We start from the raw sequence: 24,608 nt of genomic DNA, 5'->3' as shown, positions 1-24,608 counted from the left end.
TTTAGATAAAATTCTCTTGAAAAGCAGTCTGTTTGATCAGTAAGAGTCCAGACAGGTGACACTATTGGCCATGTTAACTGAAACTACAGTAAGCAGAATCATTTTGGTTTTTATGCTCTTTATGTTAAAGGTTGCATTTGGTGTGGAAAAGATTCTCAGCTTAAGAAGTATAAAGGAGTGGGTTTTAATCACATTTTATATTTCAGATATGTAAACAAATGTCAAATATGATTACAGTTGGAGTTGAAGAAGCCCACACCTTTCCAATGAAAATATAAATACAAACAGGCAATGCAGGCAAAACAATAACTGTCCATCAGTTTGGTACTCTCGTTACTCACATCCCACATATTTACATAAATCACTTATAATTCAACATAAAATAAGCGTTTACAGCCACAGACACTCAATATTTACAACACATACACACGGCATATTTCTATTCCATTTTTGACATCTCAAATTTTGTTGTCATGATTTCCTGCAAAAAAGAAGGACATAAGGACATTACATCATTAAAATGTTAAAACAATATAATATGACTCGAGTAACGCAAACTATATTAGATGATCGTGCATACACTATTGCATAAATGTACTGTTCCCCCAGAATAGTGTTTATTAGCACTGCATAATGTGCGTTATCCTCTTCTGACAGGCAAAACTTTATAGACTGAAATAGCAAATGAGTATCTCTAAGGCAAGCTTAAGAAAGCTGTTTTTATTCAGACAAAAGCACCAAAGCTTCTGTGTGCTCATTGTTCTTAGCAGAAGAAAAATAACCAAGAGGGAGAGAGCAAGGTTAAGTGATGTGATGTGGCTGGCTGATCTCTTTATGCTCCAAGTTTGAAATGCGGAGTTTGCCCACTTCTGGCCTCACATGGTATTGCACAGTATATATTGAATAATTAGTTAAAGGTGAATAAAACGTAATACACCACTGACAGTCATTATATATATATATAAAAAAATATATATATACACATGGCAAGGGATCTGAGACCATTCTTCCATACAGAATCTCTCCAGATCCTTCAAATTTTGAGGTTCACGCTGGTGGACTCTCCTCTTCAGTTCACCACACAGGATTTCTATGGGTTTCAAGTCAAGGGACTGGATGGTCATGGCAGGACCTTGATTTTGTGGTCAGTAAACCATTGTTGTTTTGATGTATGTTTTGGATCATTGTCCTGCTGGAAGATCCAACCACGGCCCATTTTAAGCTTTCTGGCAGAGGCAGTCAGGTTTTCATTTAATATCTGTTGATATTTGATAGAGTCCATGATACCATGTATCCTAACAAAATGTCCAGGTCCTCTGGCAGAAAAACAACCCCAAAACATTAAAGAGCCACCACCATATTTAACCGTGGGCATGAGGTACTTTTCCATATGGCTACCTCTATGTGTGCACCAAAACCACCTCTGGTGTTTATTGCCAAAAAGCTCTATTTTGGTTTCAACTGACCATAGAACCGATCCCATTTGAAGTTCCAGTCGTGTCTGGCAAACTGAAGATGCTCGAGTTTGTTTTTGGATGAGAGTAGAGTGCGTTCAGACAATATAGACACACGTCCTCTTCCAGGTTGATTCAGAACATTTCCTGTTGACTGGAACTTCTTAATTATTGCCTTGATGGTGGAAATCGGCATTTTCAATGCTTGTGCTATTTTCTGATAGCAATTTTTCACAGCCTTCTTTGCTCATATTTACCAAGGGGGCCAATATTAGTGGAGGGCAAAGTACATATAAAGGATTAAGTAACATACCTCATCTGAGTCCAACAGAGGGGGAAGTGCACTACATGACACAGAAAATGTACACAAGATCGATTTTTAACGTCAATAACTAAACTGTGATTTTAAATGTGTAAAAATGAAATGCAATATTAGTTTCACATATATCAAGGTACAAATAAAGGCACAATGAATACATCGAACATCTATTAATGTGCAAGTCCAAAATCATATTAATCACATAATCTATGGTGTTCATAAGACTTACACATCAGCCATTGAAGAGGGGATGTTTTCCTCAACCCATTTCAGATCTTCATCCTGAGGAAACCAAATTTATTTTAATTATTATTCATAATAATATGAATAATATGGGGGGGGGCTTACAAAAGAAAAGTCTCTTACCACTTTATTAGGTTTCGCACTTCCATTGGTCTCTGCTTTAAAACCTCTCATTTTTACACCCTCTGTGAATTAAATAAAATGGTTGAAATTAAATGACAAAAAATAAAAAAATAAAAAAATAAGGAAAGACAGACTGCTTTCAGTGGCAAGTCTGCTAAAGAATCCAGTTCGCTTTTGAAATTCACCCACAAGGCCAATAAAGTACAAGGACAAGTATGAATATGATACTGAAGGTTTGTATTATGTTGTTAGAAAAGCCAGAAACATGTTTTGATTCTTACCGAAGGCTTCATTCATTAGTTGCTCTGCCTCCTCCTCATCACTAACCTCATCGACCAGTGGGCTAAAAGCATACCTGAGGAATTAAAAGAACATAACTCATAATTTAATACCTAACCTTCTTTGTCATCACAAGGCCTACGTACTCTTGATATTAAACATCTATGTCTTGAGCTTCAAAAACCTTTCATAAGAGTACCTCAAGGCTGTACCGTGTTCTTCTGATTTACTCTATTCGTGCAAGAGAAATACCAAATATTCAAATAGATATTTAAATAAACCACCGTTATATAAAGTACACAGCAGTCTACCCTGTTTTTAAGGTTGGTAAAATGTACCCCATGAGCGTCCAGTTATGACTACTCAGACACGGAGGATTACGTAAAGTTTATCCAGGTATGAATGAGCCTAGATGGTTTTAAAAGTAAAGCCCAGGTAATCTTAGGTTTGAAATAAGCACGTCATCCATTTTAAACAATTTTACCTAAGGAGCTAGACTAACTACCCCACTTACTACCATTACTAACTACTGATATCTTAGGCAACTGCATATTACTAAGGCATGTTAAAAATACCTAGAATTATATAAAATCATACAAATGAGTAAATATGGCTTTGGGTGATGACAAAACTCATCTGCTGTCATTTTCATAATATCACGCAAGGCAGTTAGAGCGCACAATTCTAGTTAGATATAACAGCTGCTCATTAAGTTAATTTACCTTAAAATTCGTGCCCTTTCTACTCTTAAGTGACCACAAAAATTGTGTACAAAAAGTATCTAACCACATTCTTTTCAGATAATGTAATGGTTTGGTGAAGTAGCACAACAATCACTTCATGATTTTTTTTCCCCTCTGATAATAAAGTAAAATATTTTGACACAAAAACTGCAAAATTCTAAACTGGCTAGAGTAAAATTTTAACCCTGTGTTCAGATAACTGTGTTAATCTGACAATAACACACCATGCAGGTCATTAATCATTTTATTTGCAAAAGTTAACTGATGACTGGAGCGTTGATGCTTCACCTCTGATTGTTGGCAGATGGCCTCCACAGGAACATGATGACAAGCAAGATAGTAGAGAAGAGAAAACGCCAGAATGCATCATCTATCCACATTTCCCTCCAGTCCTGCAGGAGACGTGCAGTATCGAGTAGTATTTATAATTATAGAATAGTCCATGTAACAGCTTTTTTTTGTATATACACAACATGCTGCATAAATATTTAGCATAAGTAACATGGCATTACACGTATATGTATACATGTAATATATAATATATATAATATATATATATATATATATATATATATATATATATATAATACAATATATTACATGTATTATATTGTATTACATGTAATATTACATATATTGTATACATGTATTACATTATATTGTAATGTATTACAATATAATTTTTTGCAAAATATACTTTTTAAAAAAAAACTGCCACGAGAACTGAGACAATGTAAGACAGGACAATAGTTGTGTTACACTGAACACTGTTGGGGGGGGGGGGGGACCTATTGCTAACAAAAATATAAATTATCAAATAAAATAGATAAGAATGAAAATGGGAATAAAATTCAACTGGCTAAAAATGATAATAGCACAATGGGGTTACCATCCAATCAGCTATTTGTTGCTGTTCAGTTAATGTAACAGTGCAACACCACTGGTTGGTTTGAACATGCTCTCTATGAATGATCTAATCTTTGCTGTGAAACATACCATGGGTTAGACATACTGAATATCCCTTGGATAAATGTATTACAAAATAATTCTGTTGATAATAGCATGTCTAGATAATAGCCTTCCCTAATTGAAAACAATTAAATTCCACTCACAGACTGGCATTTTGATAACTTGAAGGTCTTTGTTGTCCAAACGATGAAAATGACTGAAGCTGTAATGTACAGAAAGGGGAAATAAAAAATGTTTTAATCAGGTATTTCATTAGAATGTGCTGAGTAACCAAGTAAAATCATAATGTTTCAAAGGATCTCACCTATGACTGCAAAGATGAGGGTGTTGGTGAAGTGGCGGTAAAGGGAGAGCTTAACCACGTTTCTCCTAAGCCGCAAAAGCTTCATAGTCTGGGCCAAGCTTATGAATATGTTACTCAGAGTCAAGGACAAAATTATTAGCTTACAGTTAAACTAAAATCACACAATTAATATATAATCCTTATTGAGTGCAAAAACATTCAGAAATTACTAATACTACACTCTTTTCATAGCAGTGCTTTGCAGTGTCCAGTGGGTACTGAGGCTATGAAAAGCCTCAAAGTAAACCTAATGTGCAGAAGAGATAAAATGCATAATATAGCTCAGTCTGTTTACTTTCTAATTCTGGAACAAAATCACCACAATAGCAAAGTGCCTAATCTCCTTTTATACATTTACAGTAAGCTTGTGTTTGAAACAAGAGGGCGATAGCAAAATGGAACAAAGACAAAAGAACAAAAAGGACCATGAAACTTGCATACAGAAGCAGCATTGCATAGCCATTAAGAACCGGAGCGAGTTCGAGGGGGGTAAAGGAAAGAAACAGAGATGCAATGCAGGATATCCACCAGCAGAGGGTAGAGTCGAGCACAGCCAGTGGAATGGCAGCCAGCAATACTAGGTCATCTTCAGCCTGGCAGGATCATAGAGAGGAAGGATAGATAGGAAAAGAGAGAAAAGAGGAAAAACAGAAGGGGCAACTCCATGACACCACCACCAGAACGTTGTGTACACAAACACACACACACAGTTCAGACCAAGCCAACAGGTAAGCAGTTTGCAAAGTAAGCTTAAAGGACATTTTAAACTACAGCAAAAATGTAAGAGGCCAACAAAACAGATGCAGCTCACAACAGGGGTAGAGGGTCCTATGGAATCTGTGCTATTTCCTCCCAATTGATGTGTTCATTTTTCAGATTTTGGAATTCATTTCCATCTTCTGTAACATCAAATAATCGGTTTAAAGTGTCTTTATAAAAATTACCAAGATACATAATATATATTTTTTAAGAAAACTATTGACTGTTTCATGTCATTAGTGCACTTACTACTGTTCAAAAATAAATGTAATATAAATGTATATACGCACACGTATATGTTACTGAAATTTTAAATTGTAAAACAATTCGATGCTGCTGCTTTCATTTCACTCCTTGGGTTTGAGAATGAAGAGCCTCGGTGTGTGTTCCTTTGTGTGTTTACAGGCCTTACACATGAAATGACTACCTGATTTGAATTAATTGCTTGGTGCCTGCTCATTCCTCTTTTATGGTGTTAATGTAGTTTTGTCATATCATTATGTCCCAGGCTTTTCAATAAATGAAAGCTAAACCACTATATATTAGCACAGCTGGACAGACTGTGTGAATGAGCGCTGCATTGATAAGTTGCTATGACAGTCGTGGCACAAGCTACCAAAAGTACCTGTTGCTAGAGGTGAGCGATATGACAAAAAAATATCCCCACGTTTTTCACATTTCCAAGGAATTTCTAAGATACATGATATGTATCACAGTATATAGGATTGCTCACAAACTGGCAGCAATACATTACTGTTGCATAAAATAAAATACCATCTATAAATGGTGATTCATTTGTTTATTATTAAAAAACAAATCTATAATAAATTGATTACATTTTTTGTATTAAAACTGTATTGAAAAGTGTACATATATTTAATATATTATGATGCCCACGGTTAAATATGGTGGTGGCTCTTTAATGTTTTGGGGCTGTTTTTCTGCCAGAAGACCTGGACATTTATTCTCCAACCTCATCAGGCATTAAAAGGAGAAGACTCAGAGCTGTTATCTTGGCAAAGGGAGGAAGCACAAAGTATTGACTAAAAGGTGCCAATAATTGTTGCATGCCTATAATTTAACAAAAGATTTGTTTTTGATAAACCGGTGTTGTGTTTGCAACTGTTTGATATCCATGAGAGCAGAGTATTTTTGTGAATACAAAAATACTCTGCATTATAAAAAGAAGATATCCATATCTCAGAAAAGCATAACATAATTTATCACGATATTGGTATTATATTGACATATCGCTTAGCACCAACCTGATGCTAATCGCTCTGACATTATTCCATTCCTGTTAAATAATAGCGAGTGTAGCAAGAGCTACATTGTGTAATAAAGAAAGAGCAGCTAAGTGTTCCTAAACATGAAATGAATACTGTATATCTAACCAGAATATAACTGTGCAGTGGCTCCACATAAAAAAAGTGGACAACAAATGGATTCAATGGACGGCTAACACAAAGGATATCCACCACACAATGCAAGAGTCAGTGACGGCCAGAACAATGTCACACAGTAGTCTGCTGGAGCTCCCTTGCTCCTGTGAGAAAAACAGGTTTGCTTTCAGCAATGTGAACAGCAGTACCATATTAGTATCCTTAAACTGTTGAAACTGAGCAGAGATCAGGATGAATAATCTTTTAAGAGATTACATAGAACTTACACTTCCTAGCTGTGCTGAAAATTAGAAGTGGACTGCTGATCACATTTACAGTCGTAAATGATTAATGTAGTAGGTGACTTATCTACTAGGGGAATTCTGAAATATAAATATTGTAAGCCATTTGATTGAGACAGTTTTTTTTTGTAAACCACTTACCGAGTTGACTCTGAGAACCCCCTCGACAATGGAGAAGCCAAGATAGAGCAGTCCTACTCCTACCACCCTGTGCAGCAAAGCTCCAAGCCTTGGTCTGCAAAAACAAAATATATCACTAAATAAGAAAAATTCTGTCATAAGCTCACTTACACTGAAGCTTATCAATGAATATGTGATCTACTTGAAACAATTAACAAAGCTGCTCTAACAAGCTGGTAAAAAAAAATGTCTCTGTAAAGATAAGCCACTTACTTGACAATACCATAACCGAGGCTGGCGATTATGACAAGCACTCGAGCCAGAGTTCTCTTCACAGCAGACAATACCTCAGCAAACACCACTGCACCCTGGACTAAAAAACACCACAAAAATCAAATATGAACACTTTCACTGGCCCAGATATACTGCTCAATGAACCAGAATGGGAACTGCAGTCAAATTATGAATTTCTGAAATTTAGCAACAGATGATGTGCTGTACTTAGTGAAGAATCCCAGGTTTCAAAACTAGGTTTCAGTTCAGAGCAATTCAGGTCTAAACTGGTGATTAGACAACTAGCTGTTGTCAGGAACATTTTGGGAATGCATCAGTATTAACGTACACAATACAAATTGCCTTGTCCTTATTAAGCATCAATATCTTCAACTGATAGGAATTTCAGAACCTTATCATTACAAGGCCTTGAAGTCCCCTTAACCTTAAGGCTAACATTTTCATACTAAAAGCCACAAAACTATCAATTTTGAATTTTATGGGCACTTTAAGATGTACAGGTTCTGTAAATCATTTGGGGATAAACGGGTTCGAGTGTTAACTCAAGGACAGGTTTTGTGCTATGACTACCCTACATACTATCACACCCATGAATTTATCTTGAACTTGTTCAATTACAATTAATCAGTTATTGAATGACGGAAATTACTGAACTGCTGATGTGCCATGAACATCAATCTAGAAGTTGCTCAGCTTGTAAGGCTGCATACCACACCTAAGGATCATACCCAGTTCAAACAAAAAGGTTTTGTACCACCCAGAAAGAAAAACTCATGTCTGTCAAATGCAAACAACTGTAAAATATCCATGTTTGGGGTTTGAAGTATTTTAATAGTAGCTAAATGTTTATGGTTCCCTAGTTTTATTAGTGACTAAGGTATTAGCCAGGCAGCTTGCTAAGCTATATTACTCCAGCAAACTGGTCAGCAAGCAGGCCTGCAACCTATGTAGTTAACACTTGGTAATTTTAGTCACCTGGCATTGTAGAGTACATCTCATTAGCTTACGTTTTGTTAAGTAGTCCATCTTGACTTGTAATTACTATTATTAATTTTTAAGCCAGGAAAGCCAGGTGCATTTCAGTTTACTTTCAAGGATGATACAAATGTGAACTGACTAAATTTGTTAGTAATATTCAGCTACGGTATGGACACTTAAGATGCTAGAGATATGATTTTCAGCACGCATAAGCAACGGTTCTAGTACTCTTAGCACCACGATGTAGCTGTAAAACCTGAAATGAAATTATGTCAAAGATGTCACTTGCTACAAGATGTACTTTTTGTTAGATTTTTTTAACATGATGTACATTTGTGAACAAACATTGCTGTTTTACATACACACAATCTTAATTTTTTTCATAATGATGCTAATCCTGTTGGCAAATGTAGTTTTGGGGGCATATATTACTAGGATAATAGTATAAACATGTACAAAGTTAGGTCCTTAGCTACTTGTCAACTGAATTTTATGCCTCTCAAAAATGTGTTTGGGTTTTGTTTTTTCTTTTCAATTTTAGCAATTTCAGCCAGATATGCAGACTCTAAACCTAACAGTCCCTTCCAAATGAAACTTGGTGGATATGTAAATATATTCAACACAATCCATATTATAAGCTACAAGAAAGAAAATAGAGGAATACTATACTGTATAGAAAGTTTTTATTTTATTGTTTTTCAAAATACTAGTCTCAATTAGTACAATTAATGATTTTCTTTAAAATTTGAGACCTAATAAGAGTAAAAGCATTATTTGATATCCATAAAAGGTGTCCATCAGAGTCATCAGTGCCATGAGAGCGAACTATTTTAAGTATCCAGTAAGTTTTAGTGACCATCTGAATAGTGCTTCATAATTACTTTTTAGGTGAATATTGCATTTTCAACCAATTTGAAGGGCCGCCATTTCCAAGAATAAGAGACACAGCCTGACATGATCAAGTAACTTTTGGGAAGTACCTCAGCTCTAAAATTTACAAGAGCACAGCTTTGTTGGAACATTGAAATAAAAGCCAAGAAAGCCGTCAAAAGAAAGCTTAATTTCTACAAAAAATTAAATAAATAAAAATCGACACCCATCCAAAATAAAACCAGCTATATCTTGTAAAGTATCAATTTCTGATCAGTATTACTTGATGAAGTTAATTCTTCATTATTCTCTGGTCTTAGCCTAGAATACGTCTGAAGTAATTTGAAGACACTGATGTAACATTTTTGGAACTTGGGTGAATTGACATGGAATGACCCATTAACAATGAGCTTATATTTCAATGCTTTAGTTAACAAACATTGATATGAATAGTGTCTTGTTTTTCACTAATGTGAAGTTTGGTCATTTTTGGATGACAGAAGAACATAGTCCGAAAGAAACGAGGACTTAATGGTTTTTATCAGAAACAAATGCAGTCAAAAGGCTGTTACCCGAGAGGCCATCATAGCGGATGCTCTGAAACTCTGCATAGTAGACCGCCTTCTCTAGCATGCCAAGGAAAATAACGCCTCCTATCCAGAACTGGATCCGCAACAGGTCTCTCCAGTAACAGGCAGAGAGAGCTAACCAGAGCACACCCAACAGCACGTAAATGATGCACATCACCATGTAGAACTGAGGGAAGAATCACATAAAATACATGGATGTTACAATACATACAATGAGGGTGAACAAACTGCGTTTCAGAAGTGCACAGAAAATGTGCAACAAAGTTCAAAAAAAGGAAACGGCCATGTAAAAAGAATGATTTTCCAGACTTACAATCATCAGAGGCCACTCCGAGGCTGAAATATACTGATGAGGCCCCCGCATACTGACTTCCACTGCAGACAGAGTAAATGTTCTCAGCAAAAGTCTAACCAAACTCATGTACCTTGTGATAATACTCCTCGTTTATGTGTCTTACATTTAATGCTCCATTTTGTCTCTGTGGCTGGATTTGCAATGTAGATAATGAACATGTAAGGGCTGTCCTCCCATGTCTGTGCCACTGTGTCGTGTGTACGATACTGGCACAAGAACAGAAAAATTTGTTAAATAACAAGAAATCTCTAATTAAAGGCTACAGAAAGCTCTGGACCTGTGCTAAACTAACTCACCTGATCTCTGACAACTGACGGAATCTTGTCTTTGTTTTCTACAACATTGCTTGATACTTTTGGGGTGGCTTCTGAGACCTGCTAGGACAATTTTTTTTATAGATAAATAATTTTGATATACTATATCAATAGACAGGTGTTGTCTCAAGCACACCTCATGCAAATAATCAAGGGCTTCATTAGTTGCACCAGGTGTGCTTGAGCTAGAACACATGAAATATGAACTGTCTAGGGGCAGAAAATATATGAAATACCTGGACAGAGCAGAAAAAGGACACTATCAATGGCTGCAACCAGATTTCTGAGAAGGCAGGTTGTGAAAACCCCTCGAGTGACTGCAAAAGACCTGCAGCAAGACTTGGTGGCAACAGGCACTGAGGTTTCAGTGTGCACAGTAAGGCACATACTAAATGCAGAAGGTTTCCATGACAGAACTCCAAGACATGCACCACTACAGAAGTTTTGGGATTCTGTTCTGTGGAGCGATTAAACAAAACTTTTCGGAACTTTTCAGCACAATGGATCAGCGTTATGTCTGGAGGAAGAAGAATGAAGAAAAAACACTCTTTCCACAGTCAAGCATGGTGGTGGCTTGGTGATGTTCTGGGGCTGCTTTGCATCCTCTGGCACTGGAAATCCACAGCATGTGGAAGGCAAGATGGATTCACTGAAGTATCAGGAATCCTAGGAGAAAACGTCATGCCATCTGTGAGGAAGCTGAAGCTTAGGCGTCACTGGACCTTCCAGCAGGACAGTGATCCCAAGCATAACTCAAATTCCACCAAGGCTTGGTTGCAGAAGAGGTCCTGGAAGATTCTACAGGGCCATCACAGTCACCTGACTTGAACCCCATAGAAAATCTCTGGTGGGATTTGAAGAAGGCGCTTGCAGCACACAAACCCAAGAATATTACTGAACTGGAGGCCATTGCTCATGAGGGACGGCTAAGATTCCTCAGGAACGCTGCGAGAAGCTGGTGTCTGGCTATGTATCTCGTTTGCAGCAAGTCATAACAGCAAAAGGGAGTTCTACTAAGTACTAAAGATGCTTGCCATGAAGAGGATGAATAATTTTTAAACTAGAGAAATCATTATAACTTGCATTTACAGTTGAATTTAGGGAAACCTCTTGAAGCATTCGTTGTGTTGAACTATTTCAATTGCTTTTGTTTGATTTGTTCATTGCAAACAGCTGAAAGTCTGTACATTTTGACAATAAACCTGATTTTCAATGAGGGTTGAATCATTTGGATTGCAACTCTATATAACATCTGTGAGTGAAATGCACCATAGTTACTGCACAACAAAGTGTATAAATGTACTAATTACAGTCATTAAGATCAAAGTAGTAATTACAGTGCATTTTAATGGGAGTGTCTAACACATCCATGATTTGATCTTAAGCTAACTGAAAAATATTGAGCTTACTGACTATATGTATTCACATAGAAAGAGTTGATTGGGGAATCTAAAAATTAATTGAAAACAGCTAAAATAATTGCAATTATGTGATAAATTATGTTGCAATATGCCATTTTGAGAATAAAGCAAATATTTTCATTTATTCTATAAACACCTCCATATGTGACTCCAAATATCATGGAAAAAGTGTTAAGATTATTATAGACAATTATAGTTGCCAATTCAATAGTTCTGCCATCCTGATACATTCAGACTGTCACATTTAAAAACGGAGGTCAACTCCTTTACCTCAGTGTCTCTCTTCCTCCTCTGTAGTTTTTCGGTTGTTTCCTAAAACAAAAAAAGTATTCACTCAGTAGCTCGTTTCAATAAGGTTGAATAAAGTACAGTTTTTGTTGTCATCAGATAAAACAACTATTTAGTAAACATGTATATCTCACCAGTGATTGAGTTTTCAAAACTGTCGGCTTATCAGGTACTGACACTGCCAACTGTAATAAGTAAACATAAAAGGAACGCCAAATGAGTCAAATGATTAAAAAGACAGACCACATTGTATGCAGACTCAGTACTCCATCATGTAACCATTGCACACTGATCTATTATTATTATTACAAACAAAAATGCTTGTCATTAATAATCCTTAGCTGTCATGCAGCTGAGATTTTAGTAAGTAGTAATCTTTAAATGTAAAAGCTGGTGTACCTCATTTTTGGTCATAGGTTGGTGGCACTCAATCTGATCATAAACGTGGGTGATGTAGTAACCACTATCACCACTCTTAGACACTTCTTTGCTGTCGAAGTACAATTGTGCCCTTTGAGGCTGTCAGACACAGAAGCAAATTCATACCGGCATACTTTAAAAACATTAATAAAAGTGTAACGAACATTCTGCAACGGAAAAATAAAGCAGTATACTGACATCTAGATCGAATGCTTCTTCATAGCACCGGCAGCTGCGTAGATACCACTTTATAGACAAGTTTACAGAAGGATTGCATTCTTCTTTGAGCCCTGAAACAGCATTTGAAATGAAAGAACGGGTTAAATAGTGGTTTGATTAAAATAATAATAATAAATAATAATAATAATAATAACAAAGCCAGAAATTCTTAGGAGTGATCGCAGGAAAGTGAAGTAAGGCGAGAGAAGTATTGCGTGGAGTAAGGTGAGACCATATTAACTGTATACTTACATTTGATTTCAATCAGGGAGTTATTAAACATTGTCTTTGAGAAATAGAAGTGGTTTTGCTTCTTTAATATTTCCTGAGAGGTAAAAAGCAGAAAGAGCATTTTAGCATGCCACAGATGTGGATCATATGGGTGTGAAAAGATTCACCAGCAACTTCCTATTAGCGACTTAAGAAGTTCACTTGAATAAAAAGTACATACATCTCAGCTACCAGTTTGCAGGCAAACCACGTCGAAAACAGAGCATTATTATATAGGAAATGTAGTAATATTATAAGAAATGGTAGCTAGAGTTGTTCTTAGTGTTAAACTTAAACAATATAAGGTCACGTTTCGCATTAAAACAATTAGCACCAGTAGTTAACAGCTTGCTAAACAGTTAACCCACAGTGGCAGGCTAGCTTCCTAGCCTGCTAGCATCAGGAGATAGTTTAATATTACAAATGGTGTGTAAGTGCTTTGCTAGTCTGCCATAAATGTCTTTAAAAAATATATCGAATCGCTGACTTACATAATATATCACTTTATAATAAATCGTTATTTAGTTGCTTAGCTACATGTAGCAAAGCTCTGGCTAGCAGAGTCAGGAAGGCTACTCAACTTACGTTGTCCACATTGAGAGTCCATTTCCCCTGCTCTAACGCGGCATTAAGCGGCGGAATGGATATTAAAATGACGACCAACGTAAGCAAAGCATTTCTCCGATTTGGTGGTGAGAATGCACAGTAGGTCACAAAAGTTGCCATTTTCTGTTAGATTTCAGTGACAACTTCACAGAGGCTTACTACTTCCCACCTAAGAGTGCCATGATCTGACGTCACGTGTTAGGCGGGGCATGTTTGCTTTGAGCTGTAACAGGCGGAAGTGCTGTAGGATATGCCAATATTGAAAAATTAAAAAATAAATCGAAAATTCAGTATATGGTTAATGTTTACTCTACTATATGACGTTATATCTAAATACAAAGCTCATTACTTAAAGAAAGAGCCGTGTGGGTCTTGAGGTATTATACTGGTTTTCAAACAGCTTAATAATACCTTTAATATTAAATTGATAATTGATCATATTAATACTGCTTATAACATATGCAATATATATCCCTAATTACCTGTTTAACCCGCTAGATGGGATTCATTTTCTATTAAAATGTACTTTATTTGTAGATAAATTCATGCATTGTTGACTTAGTTATTGCACTATACTCACAACCATTCCCCTTACCTTATTATACATGGAACAATAAAGACATTCTCAGCAAAAATAAAAGTATTTTTTTCAGTCAAGGTTGGAATACTGAATCAAGACAGTTATCCAACTGCTTAAATCTCTTAATGACATGCAGTTAGAGAACACTTTATTAGGAACACTATACTAATATTTGGTAGGGCCTCCCTTTGCTCTCAAAACAGTCTAATTTCTTTGTGGTATGGATTTCTTAGGAATTCTTAAGAAAGAAAAGTTCACCTTAAAAAAGTTTGCAGACAAACCACATGGTAAACAGAGCATTATTATATAGGAAAAATTTCTTCAGGCAGTCATCTTTATATGTTTCATTAGAGCGACACCGGACAAAAGACCCAGCATCATCTCCTTTGTGATTCATCACTGAATATCACTTTCATCCAGTCATTCACACTCCATGTTTGCTTTTCCTTAGCCCAATGTAACCTTGTTTTCTTCTGTTTAGGTTTTCGTGTTGGTTATTATTGGCTTTTCTATATGTAAATCACGTTTATATATTTTCTTTATTGCACCATTCTGCGTAAACTCTTGAGACTGTAGTGTGTGAAAATCCCAGGGGATCAGAAGTTACAGTAGGCCTGTAGAAATACTCAAACCAGCCCGCCTGACACCAACAATCATGCTATGGTCAAAATCACCGATATCACATTTTTCGCAATTCTGATGGTTGATGTGAGCATCAGCTGAAGCTGCTGTCCCGTATCTGCATGATTTTATGCATTGCACTGCTGCCACATGATTGGCTGATTAGATAACTGCATGAAATCAGATAAATCCAATCCACCTGGTTGAGACTGAAAAACCACTCTTTGCTCAAACTAACCTCAAACTTACCTGGGTAGCCACCGAAACCGGCTTCGTGAAACAGGCCTCTGATTTTAAACATCATTAACCCATTTTTCATACATTTTCTGTATATTTAAAAGTTTTTGAAACGTTCATTCATCTTTAATAAATACTTTGTCCTGGTCAGGGTAATGGTGGATCCAGGAAGTTCTCAAAAAGTTTTGATTATGTCTAACAAACCTAATAAGGTGTGGCCCTCATATCTGTTTAAGCCTATCTTGGCACTCTGTCCATGTCTTGAAGAATGTGGTCCTGAATACCAGAATGCTCAGAGTAAACTCCAGACCTCACCCTCCAGACCTTTCCATGAAGGTTCATTGATGTTTAGATTCTGTTTATACACACACACATCATACAGTATGTTCCCTATTTATGTGACTTTTCTAAAATTTTGTAGATTTTGTAAATGTTATAAAAATGACAATAAAGCTGACCTTGACTTTGATTCTATAAAAGTGTTCTATATGGATAAGCATTTTATATAACTAGCCTACCTGGTATAGCTACACTGGTTTACACATGTTAGTACCTCTTGATAAATTTTTAACTGTGTCCTCTCTATTTTATCGTCAGTGCAGTTTGTCTAAAGCATATGATTTCTTGATTTCTTGATTTTTCCACTTGACACATTAACTAACTGATTGGTTATGTTGATTGTCAACCATCTCCATAGGTGGAAATTACCAAAAACCTGATTTATAGATAGGTCCAGTGGAGCCAAACCTCAACTTTCAATGGCAAGGCAACATTATGGGACTACAAGAGATAAACCAGGATGATTTACAATTCCCATATGAGCATGGACCTCAAGAAGAGCATCACCAGCTAACCATTCTTGCTGCGTCCATTCTTCCTATTGAACCTGCTTTTGGGGGGATTTGCCAATCCAGTACTTCTGGTCAGTATTCTGTCCCTTGTTTGTTCGCCCCTTTCAGATTTGGCTGATCATACCTGTGTTTTAGTGAACTCGAGTTTTCCCTCCTACTTGTACAAATGTGAAATATGCTAACAGATCCTGAAGTGTATGTGTGTACTTTTAGGGTGAGAAGCCTCTAAAGATCAGATTGGCTCCATATACCAGTTAAGTAGGTTTTAAGCTTAGTAGGTTTTTATTTTAGTTGGTGAATCTGCTATGAACCTACTTTTATATTTAGATTACACAGGATATGTCTGGAACATGACCCGTGAATAAAACAGATTACAAAAAGTAATGAAATATCAATTGATCCCAAGAGCTTCTTACAAGTATAAAACAGCAGCCAATTTCATTCTGTCACATTCCATTTGTGTCTTATTTGCACTCATAAGCAATCACACAAACCCGCTGGTAGAGGCATCCCCAGGCATGAGAAATGCTTTTGTGTGCCTTTACTATTTCCCATAAACACAGATACATTATATTTAAGGTTGTTAATTTCAAATATCACCCAAAGCCAGTATGACTTGTGAACAGTACATCCCTTGCAAAGTAGTGAACTGAACACAAGGGTTAATATTTGTGCCTTTAGATTATGTGTACATTCTTACCCAAAAAATGGTACTTCAAATGCTCTTTAAGGGTTTGTTTGATAATTAAGGGTTCTTATCTTCCAAAAAATACTTGGAGACTTTCCTGACAGGGCAACACACAGAGTTTCTAGCATCATAGCCTTCACTTATCTTCAGGCTCTTTCTGCACTTCTATTCAGTGTGTATGGTAATAGGATCCCAAGATTTCCTCAGTGTGCGTTTTTTTAGGGCGGGGAACATTTTAACTAGCTACAAGGCAGGCAAGTTTCTACAGTCCAAACAACGCAGTACTAGGCTTACTGGAGGAATTCGTCTCGTCTAGTAAGTCTTACATTGAATTTAAATCCAGATGTTTTGGAATTTTTATGCTGCTTTTTATTAGGTTATATTCTGTTTTGTGCTGTGTGTCGCTGCGTTACAGGAAGATGAACTATTATGACAAAAGTTTGTGCTACATTCGTTTACAGACTTTTTCGAGTCTGTGTCTTGCTGTTTCTCATGTTTGTCTGTGCTTAACTCAATTAATTAGTCAGTTAGTCAATGCGACATGATTACATGCAATCCGTTTTACTTTTCAAGCACAAAATAGCATTTAAATGTCTTTTTCCTTGATGCAGCAGTACTACACTAGGTTTGCGTCACCTTCAAAACAGGAAGTGAAATATTCAAATTGGATAGAAAACAGATTGTCGATGTTTGTTGTTGTTGTTGTTGTTGTTGTTTAGAATTCAGTGAGTTCATTTACAGAACTCACCAAAAGCAAAAACTCTGGGATTCTAAATACCAATTAGTTCATGTTTTATAGATTTGCTCCTGAGCCTGTACCGTCACCACCATGTTTTTGGCCAAACAGCTCATAGGAGGCTTTCTGGATGTTGTGAGGTGAGTCAGCATGCATGTTTTGAGGTTTCACCCTTTACTATAAATGCATTTTTAAATTGAAACCTGTGTCCTTTCTTCTTTAATGCATTTCAATCTTAACAGCAAATGTATTTTCTTCCCAGCAATATTGATCATACCCAGTTTGCTCCTTCTGCTCCAGTAAGTTACTATCATATCTTATCATTTTAATTTCATGTTTGTTATTGCCAATCTGCCATTTTGTCTTAACTCAGATACACCCTTATAACACTACAGTCACTTAAATAATGCAAATAGTCCTGTCTATATTCTAGCTTGAAGAGCATACATATTATTTTTTACTGTGGATTTTCTTTACTGTGCCCCAGCCTCCTCCCAGAAGGCACATATCAACTGTTCAGGCTGCGGCGAATGAGAGCGACGAGGACAGGCAGTTCCGCAAAGTTTTCCAGCAGCTCGCTGGAGATGTAAGTATTTCATGCATACATTATATCATAAGGCTATATGCACATCAGCTGCAACTCTGACCATCTAGTCATTCATTTTCATACATGTAAAGGCAAGACTCACTATCTGTAAAATAAAAATGGATAACTTGCTTACCTTGGCATGTTCAACTCAAAAAGGTTATTTTTTTCTGTGTGTTTGATATTTATGGTACTTGATACTTATCATAAGACTGATATCAACATGTAATAAAATGTTTTGATCTTTAATACAAATGTAATATTAATATTTTCTTCTCTTTTTTTTTGCTAAAATATGATGTGCACCACATGTTTATGCGTTCTTTTTTAGTTTGTTTTTAAGTTTGATTAGTTTGATCTTTATCTTAGAAACAAAGGGACTTGAGCATGTAAAAACTCACTGATTCTTGTAGTTATGAAACTTGACTGGTTCATCCTCTTTAGCACATGCCTACCACATAATGAAGAGTCGCTAATGAAGAGCTAGTAAGCTCTGAGAACTTTGTTGTTAAAAATAGGTGGATTTGTGTGTGATGTAACATTGTTATGGAATGCCTGGCATTGATTCAGAATTTTTATTTTTTTGTGTTTCATATTTTTAATGTTTAAAATAGGGCTGCACGATTATGGCCAAAATGATAATCACAATTATTTTGATCAATATTGAGATCATGATTATTTAGCATGATTATTCATTGATTTTAGGGACAACATATTTTTATTGCACTTTCACATTTGAATAAACAGAAGGCTGCTTTCACCTCCATGTTGTGATATATTCCTGCTAAATGTACAAATCTTTGCATCAAATTAGACTGGTCCTTAAAGTGCATCATCTCGTAGAAGCAAAATATAAATAAAATTGTACCCACTGGAGCTTGCAGCACGCTATTTTACTGACATAGACTTTGTTTACTTTGTACATGTGCATTTGTTGTGATTTCTGTCCTGTCTCTGCCCCTGTATTGTCATTGGTCGTTCCCTTATGTGTCATCATTAGTTTCGGCTGTTTTTGTTTCACCGGCTGTTTTCCATGTACCAAGCATTTGTTCATAGTTTCCTGTCTCATAGTGTTGATCTTATTCTCGACCGCGTTGTTTGATTCTTGTTTAAGCCCGTTTGCCGATCGTCTGACCTTTTGCTTGTTTTTGACCACACTATTGTCTCACATTTTGGATTGGTCTGCTCTATTCAATAAAGCTCTTATCTGCACTTGCATCCATCCTAAACCCTCAATTACATGATAGTTAGCAACCGCCTTTTTAATACATGTAAAAGCTTTTTAAAAAAATCATGAGTGGAGTTTTACTGGCATATTTTATGTCGTAGAATAAAACATGAAAAATATTTTCAGCTCGTATTCACCACAGACCTTATTTCAGACCTTATTGACTTTGGGATGGAACCGGAAGGGTTAAAATGCCTACTCATTTCTGGGTTTTGGCATTACAAAATGATGTTATCCCTGCACCACTCTATGGTGACTGGCTGTAAGTTTAGGAAGCGCTTGATGTGATATGCAGTGTAGTTTGCTATGAGCGGAGGATGAACTTTAAATGTCAATATCGCAGTCGATCGTGTTCATGTAATCGAGATCGATATTCGATTAATTGTGCAGCCCTAGTTTAAAATGTGATTTAATCTTAAATAAACCACTAGATAAAAAAAATTCTTACATTTCATGTGGACTAAATAAAATTCGGCAAGTTATTAATAATTTCACGCTTTCGAAATTAGTCACTAACTTTGCTTTAATACCGATTTATTAAAATCTTAGGACTGGACAAAAATCACATTCTTCTTAAAGTATCAAATTGTTGCTGCTCAGGTTCAATTTTAATGGGAAAAATTTATCTACCTTGATAGTGCAGGAAAATGCCTAAATTACAAACCCTGGCGTTAACAAATTACTGAATATTTTTGGAACATATGAACATCTAGAGTACTCCTTGTACTGATCATTGATCATTACATAGTGTATATTGTAATGTATTTAGCAATTTGAAGGAATATCATGAAATATTCGCTTGTTAACAGTCATTAAAACAATTTGTCTACTCCAATAGAGAACCTCAAATATATGCTAGTGGTAAATAGATCAGCCACTAAAGAAGAGTTTTCAAGGAGTGATTGCCTTTTTTGTGTGGATTGATGACATTTACACCTTGTTTTTCTTGTTTTCTTCTAGGACATGGAAGTAAGCCCTAATGAGCTGATGAATATTCTCAACAAAATTCTGACCAAGCGTAAGTATAGTGTTGATATTGCTGAAAAGAGTAGATAGGAACATTCTCTTTTGTAGCAAGCCAGAATTTAAATTTAACTGAAAGCAAACAATTGAGAAAACCACCTAAGGTTAGAGTCAGTAAGCTTGTCAAATCATCAGGGAGAAAAAGTATTACCAGGGAAAGATTCTTAGACAAGCTTGCACAGACACAATGGCATGATTGCACATGACAAGACGTGTGGAGCCTGTTGGGTGTGGTATGTATATCATTCATAATGACTGCATAAGAAAATCTGACATTCCTTTTTCTGTCTATGATCCTTCACTTTGGAACTCTCTTCCTCCTGAACTCAGGGAAGCTCAGACTTTTGGCATTTTTAAAGCTCTACTCAAGACACACTTTTTTAAACTTGCATTTGACTGCTGATGTCTTAATAATAATAATAATAATAATAACATTGTTCTTATTAACTTTTATATGTTTTTTTTTCTGTGTACTGCTTATTTTGTGTACAGTGCTTTGAGAAGCTGCTTTTAAAGGCACTTTATAAAATAAATTTTATTATTATTACCACTAAGCTACCACTGCCCTAGTTGAAACTGTAGAAGTAGAAACCGATTCAATTTGAATTGTATGAAAAAAGGTTGAGTGATTATGCTGCCAATGTTAAAGCAATTGTGGAAGTGCTTAAAATTATGCTGTAGCATGAGAATTTTGCTTGCAACAGTGATTATAAGGATGAAAATGATTCTTCCCCACCTCTAGATGCTGAGCTGAAGACTGATGGTTTCTCAATTGAGTCTTGCAGGAGCATGGTGGCAGTAATGGATGTATCTTTTTTCAATATAATTAACATGCATATTTCAGAATATGGCAATATGACCAAAGATTTCCTTGTTTATATCTGTAACAGTTTGCATGTTTTGCTACAGCAGGTGTGAATTTATTTTTATTGCCTTAACACTCGTCAAACAGAGCGACAGCTCTGGAAAGTTGGGCTTTACGGAATTCAAATACCTGTGGAACAATATCAAGAGGTGGCAGGTAAGAGAGCTGTGTTATGTTATTCCCTTTCAACCTGAATTGACCATTTTCAAAACAAGTGGAACACAAGTAGTCGTGATCTAGCAACATACAATAGTTAAAAAAATAATGGTGTGTCCTATAGGTAGGATGAGATGGCAGTGCAATATTGTATTTATTGATTGATTGACAAGTAGAACAGGATTCCACATCTCTTATATTTGTAGAGTCTGTGTTCAGGAGCTTATTTGCGTATATCCAGCACCTCAGCCGCCTTTTTTTTAATTAAAAAATGAAATTAAATAAACTAATAATAATGAATCATTTTTAATAAGTGAGTTTAATAGTAAGTTTTTCTTTGTGTCACCTCCCTTCCAAAAAATAAAATCACCTCATTTCCATGATGACAAATTGGTGACTAGTAATAATAGTGTATTTATAATATCAGTCACATGTGCTCACACATAATGGATATGATGACTTTGTCATCATTTCTTAAAGAAGTAAGCAAAAGTGATGGGGCAGAACAAGATGTTAAAAAGCAAAGGAAACATTGTCAAGTTTCAAAAACTGTAGTAATCACTTGCAAAATTCAACCCTGTGCAATGTGTGCATTATGTTTTGGGGTTGCCTGTACATAAGTTTGAGAGTCTCATTATATCTCAGTAATGAGTGGCTGAATATTTGTAGGATTTGTTTGGTATAATCATTGTAATGAGCAGATGAACTGATTCGATTTTGAAAATTATACAAACTGGATCAAGGTCACAGCAAGATCAAATCTCTGAAATAGTTTTTTTTTCAATAGCTTTCTTCATGTCTGAAGTATATTTTAAGGGTATTTATGGCTTACAAATTAGTAACAAGAAGGACTAGACATATTGGTGGCAGAGGAATACACATCAACGCAGTTGGTATCAAATTTGACTTGTTGGATTTCTAAAAGACATTAAGATGTCAGAGATGAGCATTGCGAAGAGATCGTAAGTTACGTGACTACGTTGTGGAGTAATTTGGATAATTCGGCAAGCTAAGAAAGTATCTTTTCATTGATTTCAGTATTCAAGTTGTTCTATTCATGTTATGTTGTTTAACATGACGTAGTTTTGTAAGACCCAGTGTTCTGAACAAAATATTGTGAAATTAAATGAATATATTGAAGCTTACCACAGTTAATGCAGTTTAATCCTCCACTCCTCCCACGGCATCACTGACATTTTAGTCATACCTACCATATTGGCCCTAGGTCTATGATCGCCTTCAACACCAATGTATTATGTGAAGCTCTCGGTCCACTGTAGTTTCTCTATACATTTTCCCTCCCTGTCCACTTGTTAGATTAACCCACTGCTGGTTCGCTACCTCACTTTTACAAATTAAGTGAACAAAAAAGAATTTTGTTTCTCAGTCCATGTTCCTAGTCACATGACTGGTGACCTATTTAAAAGCTTTTTCAAAATATTTAATAGTGAAATGATAGGTACGTGGACTTCTAAAGCGGAAAATCGCAGAAAATAAACAGTAAAAAATAGTAGCTATAATAACGTGTATATATAAACAACTCCATCATTTTACTAACTTCTTGACTGAAAAATGCAATCAGCTTGTTCTTTCTGTGCAAACATATTAAATTAATTAGCCAAATTAGATATTGCTAAGTAAGTATTAGGGTTACAAAATGTAATCAGTCCAGTTGTTCAGCTGTTGATCTTGTAGCTCTCTTATTGAATTTTACCTACTGTGTTTTAAAACAAGTGAGCTCATTATCTACTGACTGACTGTGAATATTCATAAATGCATTATGACATGGGATTTTCATAGTCTTACAACAACATCTTGGTCTGGTGACTACTCGTGAGAAAATAGCTGTTTTCAATAATAACAGATTAATCTGTGACCTATTTGTTAAGATATATTAAATGTGTTCAGGCAGTTAATTTTTTTCATCAAAACAAATAATGAATTATTAACTGAAATTATGAAATTTTAATGAAATATTTCAATTAGGCTTCAGGCCACCCATGGGACTAAAATGACATTTCGCAAGGTTATACATAACCTGAGAGTTAATGGATGCTTGGATATCCTGTCTATCTTAGCTGTCCTGAATATAAGTGCAGGCTTTGACACAATCCACCACAAACTTCTGCTTTACTGGCTTGCTGAATCCCACAAGGCTCTGTATTTTAATTTAGTTTCACTGATGTTTTGTACTGCACTTTGTTTACTTTATTAAACTGTTCTTTGTTATCCCATGTTTTATTCAACCGTTTATCAATTTTCTTTTTCATTTCATGTAATAATTATTTTCACTAAAAATTTTAAAGTTATTAGAGTGGAATGTGTTAGAAACATATGCAATAATCCATATACAATTAACCATAATCCATATACAATCTACCCTATACATTTTATTATAGAAGTGTAGAATGGCACTAATGTTTAACTTGGCTTTGTCTGGTACAGGGAAACTACATCAAGTTTGATGCAGATCGCTCTGGGACGATTGGGGCCAATGAGCTGCCCGGTGCTTTCAGAGCAGCAGGTTAGTGTGGCAATCAACAGGAATGAAGTATCTGATAGTAAATTGTCTTTATACCTGTATATTAGATTTATAACAGCTCACACCTAAACACATCTTCTCCCATTTGCACTACTTTTCTTGTCCCAGGGTTTAATCTACCTGATCAGCTCTTCCAGATGATCATTCGCAGATACAGTGATGAAAACGGCGACATGGACTTTGACAACTATATTGGGTGCCTGGTGCGACTGGATGCAATGTGCCGTAAGTCTGTCTTCTTTCTTTGAGTAACATTTAATCTGAATTTTATTGACATGACTTACTCAGAGACATTGATGTGTATATGCAGGTGCTTTTAAGACACTTGACAAGGACAACAATGGTACTGTCAAAGTCAACATTAAGGAGGTATGAGTACTATATTTAAATTGGCCTGGAGAATTCTGTAACCAATAGCAACCAAGTTTTTCATAGCATGTCATGTTAGATAACTTTTATATAATTTTTATACATATGTATGTATGTGTGTGTGTGTGTGTGTGTGTGTGTGTGTGTATATATATATATATATATATATATATATATACACACACATACACATGTGTGTGTGTGTGTGTGTGTATTTATTTGTTTATATATTTAATTATTATTATTAATTCTTATGAAATATTTTCCCCTGCTTTATATTTACAGTGGCTGCAGTTGACTATGTACTCTTAAAGCAAAATGAATCTCTATAATCTCACGTCAGCATTGGACTCTTGACTACAATAATCCAGTTTTATTTTTTGAATCATTGCATTGTAGTTATGCAGTCTCCTTTTTATGCCGATTGTATTAAACCAATAAAACTGTATACTTTAAAAAAAAAAA

At 35.7% G+C, this 24,608-nt stretch overlaps 2 protein-coding genes across 2 annotated transcripts; one reads left to right on the top strand and one right to left on the bottom strand.

The window, feature by feature from the left end:
* Positions 1-168: 168 nt before the first annotated feature.
* On the bottom strand, positions 169-13,869 carry zgc:162698 (Transmembrane protein 87A-like). The gene is made up of 21 exons (XM_053647215.1): positions 13,641-13,869; positions 13,038-13,110; positions 12,765-12,856; positions 12,546-12,665; positions 12,281-12,331; positions 12,129-12,170; positions 10,420-10,500; positions 10,227-10,329; positions 10,082-10,143; positions 9,751-9,934; positions 7,310-7,409; positions 7,058-7,151; positions 4,998-5,066; positions 4,435-4,543; positions 4,274-4,332; positions 3,450-3,553; positions 2,421-2,494; positions 2,140-2,201; positions 2,003-2,055; positions 1,768-1,798; positions 169-481 (listed from the first exon to the last, which is right to left on the bottom strand). The coding sequence occupies exons 1-21, from the start codon at positions 13,779-13,781 to the stop codon at positions 440-442; spliced, it is 1,746 nt and encodes a 581-aa protein (XP_053503190.1). The 5' UTR covers positions 13,782-13,869; the 3' UTR covers positions 169-439.
* Positions 13,870-16,843: 2,974 nt separating this feature from the next.
* capns1b (calpain, small subunit 1 b) lies at positions 16,844-24,608 on the top strand. Its single transcript, XM_053646719.1, has 11 exons — positions 16,844-16,953; positions 17,438-17,514; positions 17,637-17,673; positions 17,862-17,960; positions 20,149-20,206; positions 20,954-21,018; positions 21,164-21,232; positions 23,678-23,756; positions 23,883-23,999; positions 24,085-24,143; positions 24,429-24,608. The coding sequence occupies exons 2-11, from the start codon at positions 17,468-17,470 to the stop codon at positions 24,453-24,455; spliced, it is 657 nt and encodes a 218-aa protein (XP_053502694.1). The 5' UTR covers positions 16,844-16,953; positions 17,438-17,467; the 3' UTR covers positions 24,456-24,608.

The sequence above is a fragment of the Ictalurus furcatus genome, chromosome 17 (assembly GCF_023375685.1).
Source record: "Ictalurus furcatus strain D&B chromosome 17, Billie_1.0, whole genome shotgun sequence".
In the NCBI taxonomy this organism is placed as follows: domain Eukaryota; kingdom Metazoa; phylum Chordata; class Actinopteri; order Siluriformes; family Ictaluridae; genus Ictalurus; species Ictalurus furcatus.
The sequence above is the reverse complement of the archived record's forward strand: the minus strand, read 5'-3'. Positions and strand labels throughout refer to the sequence as shown.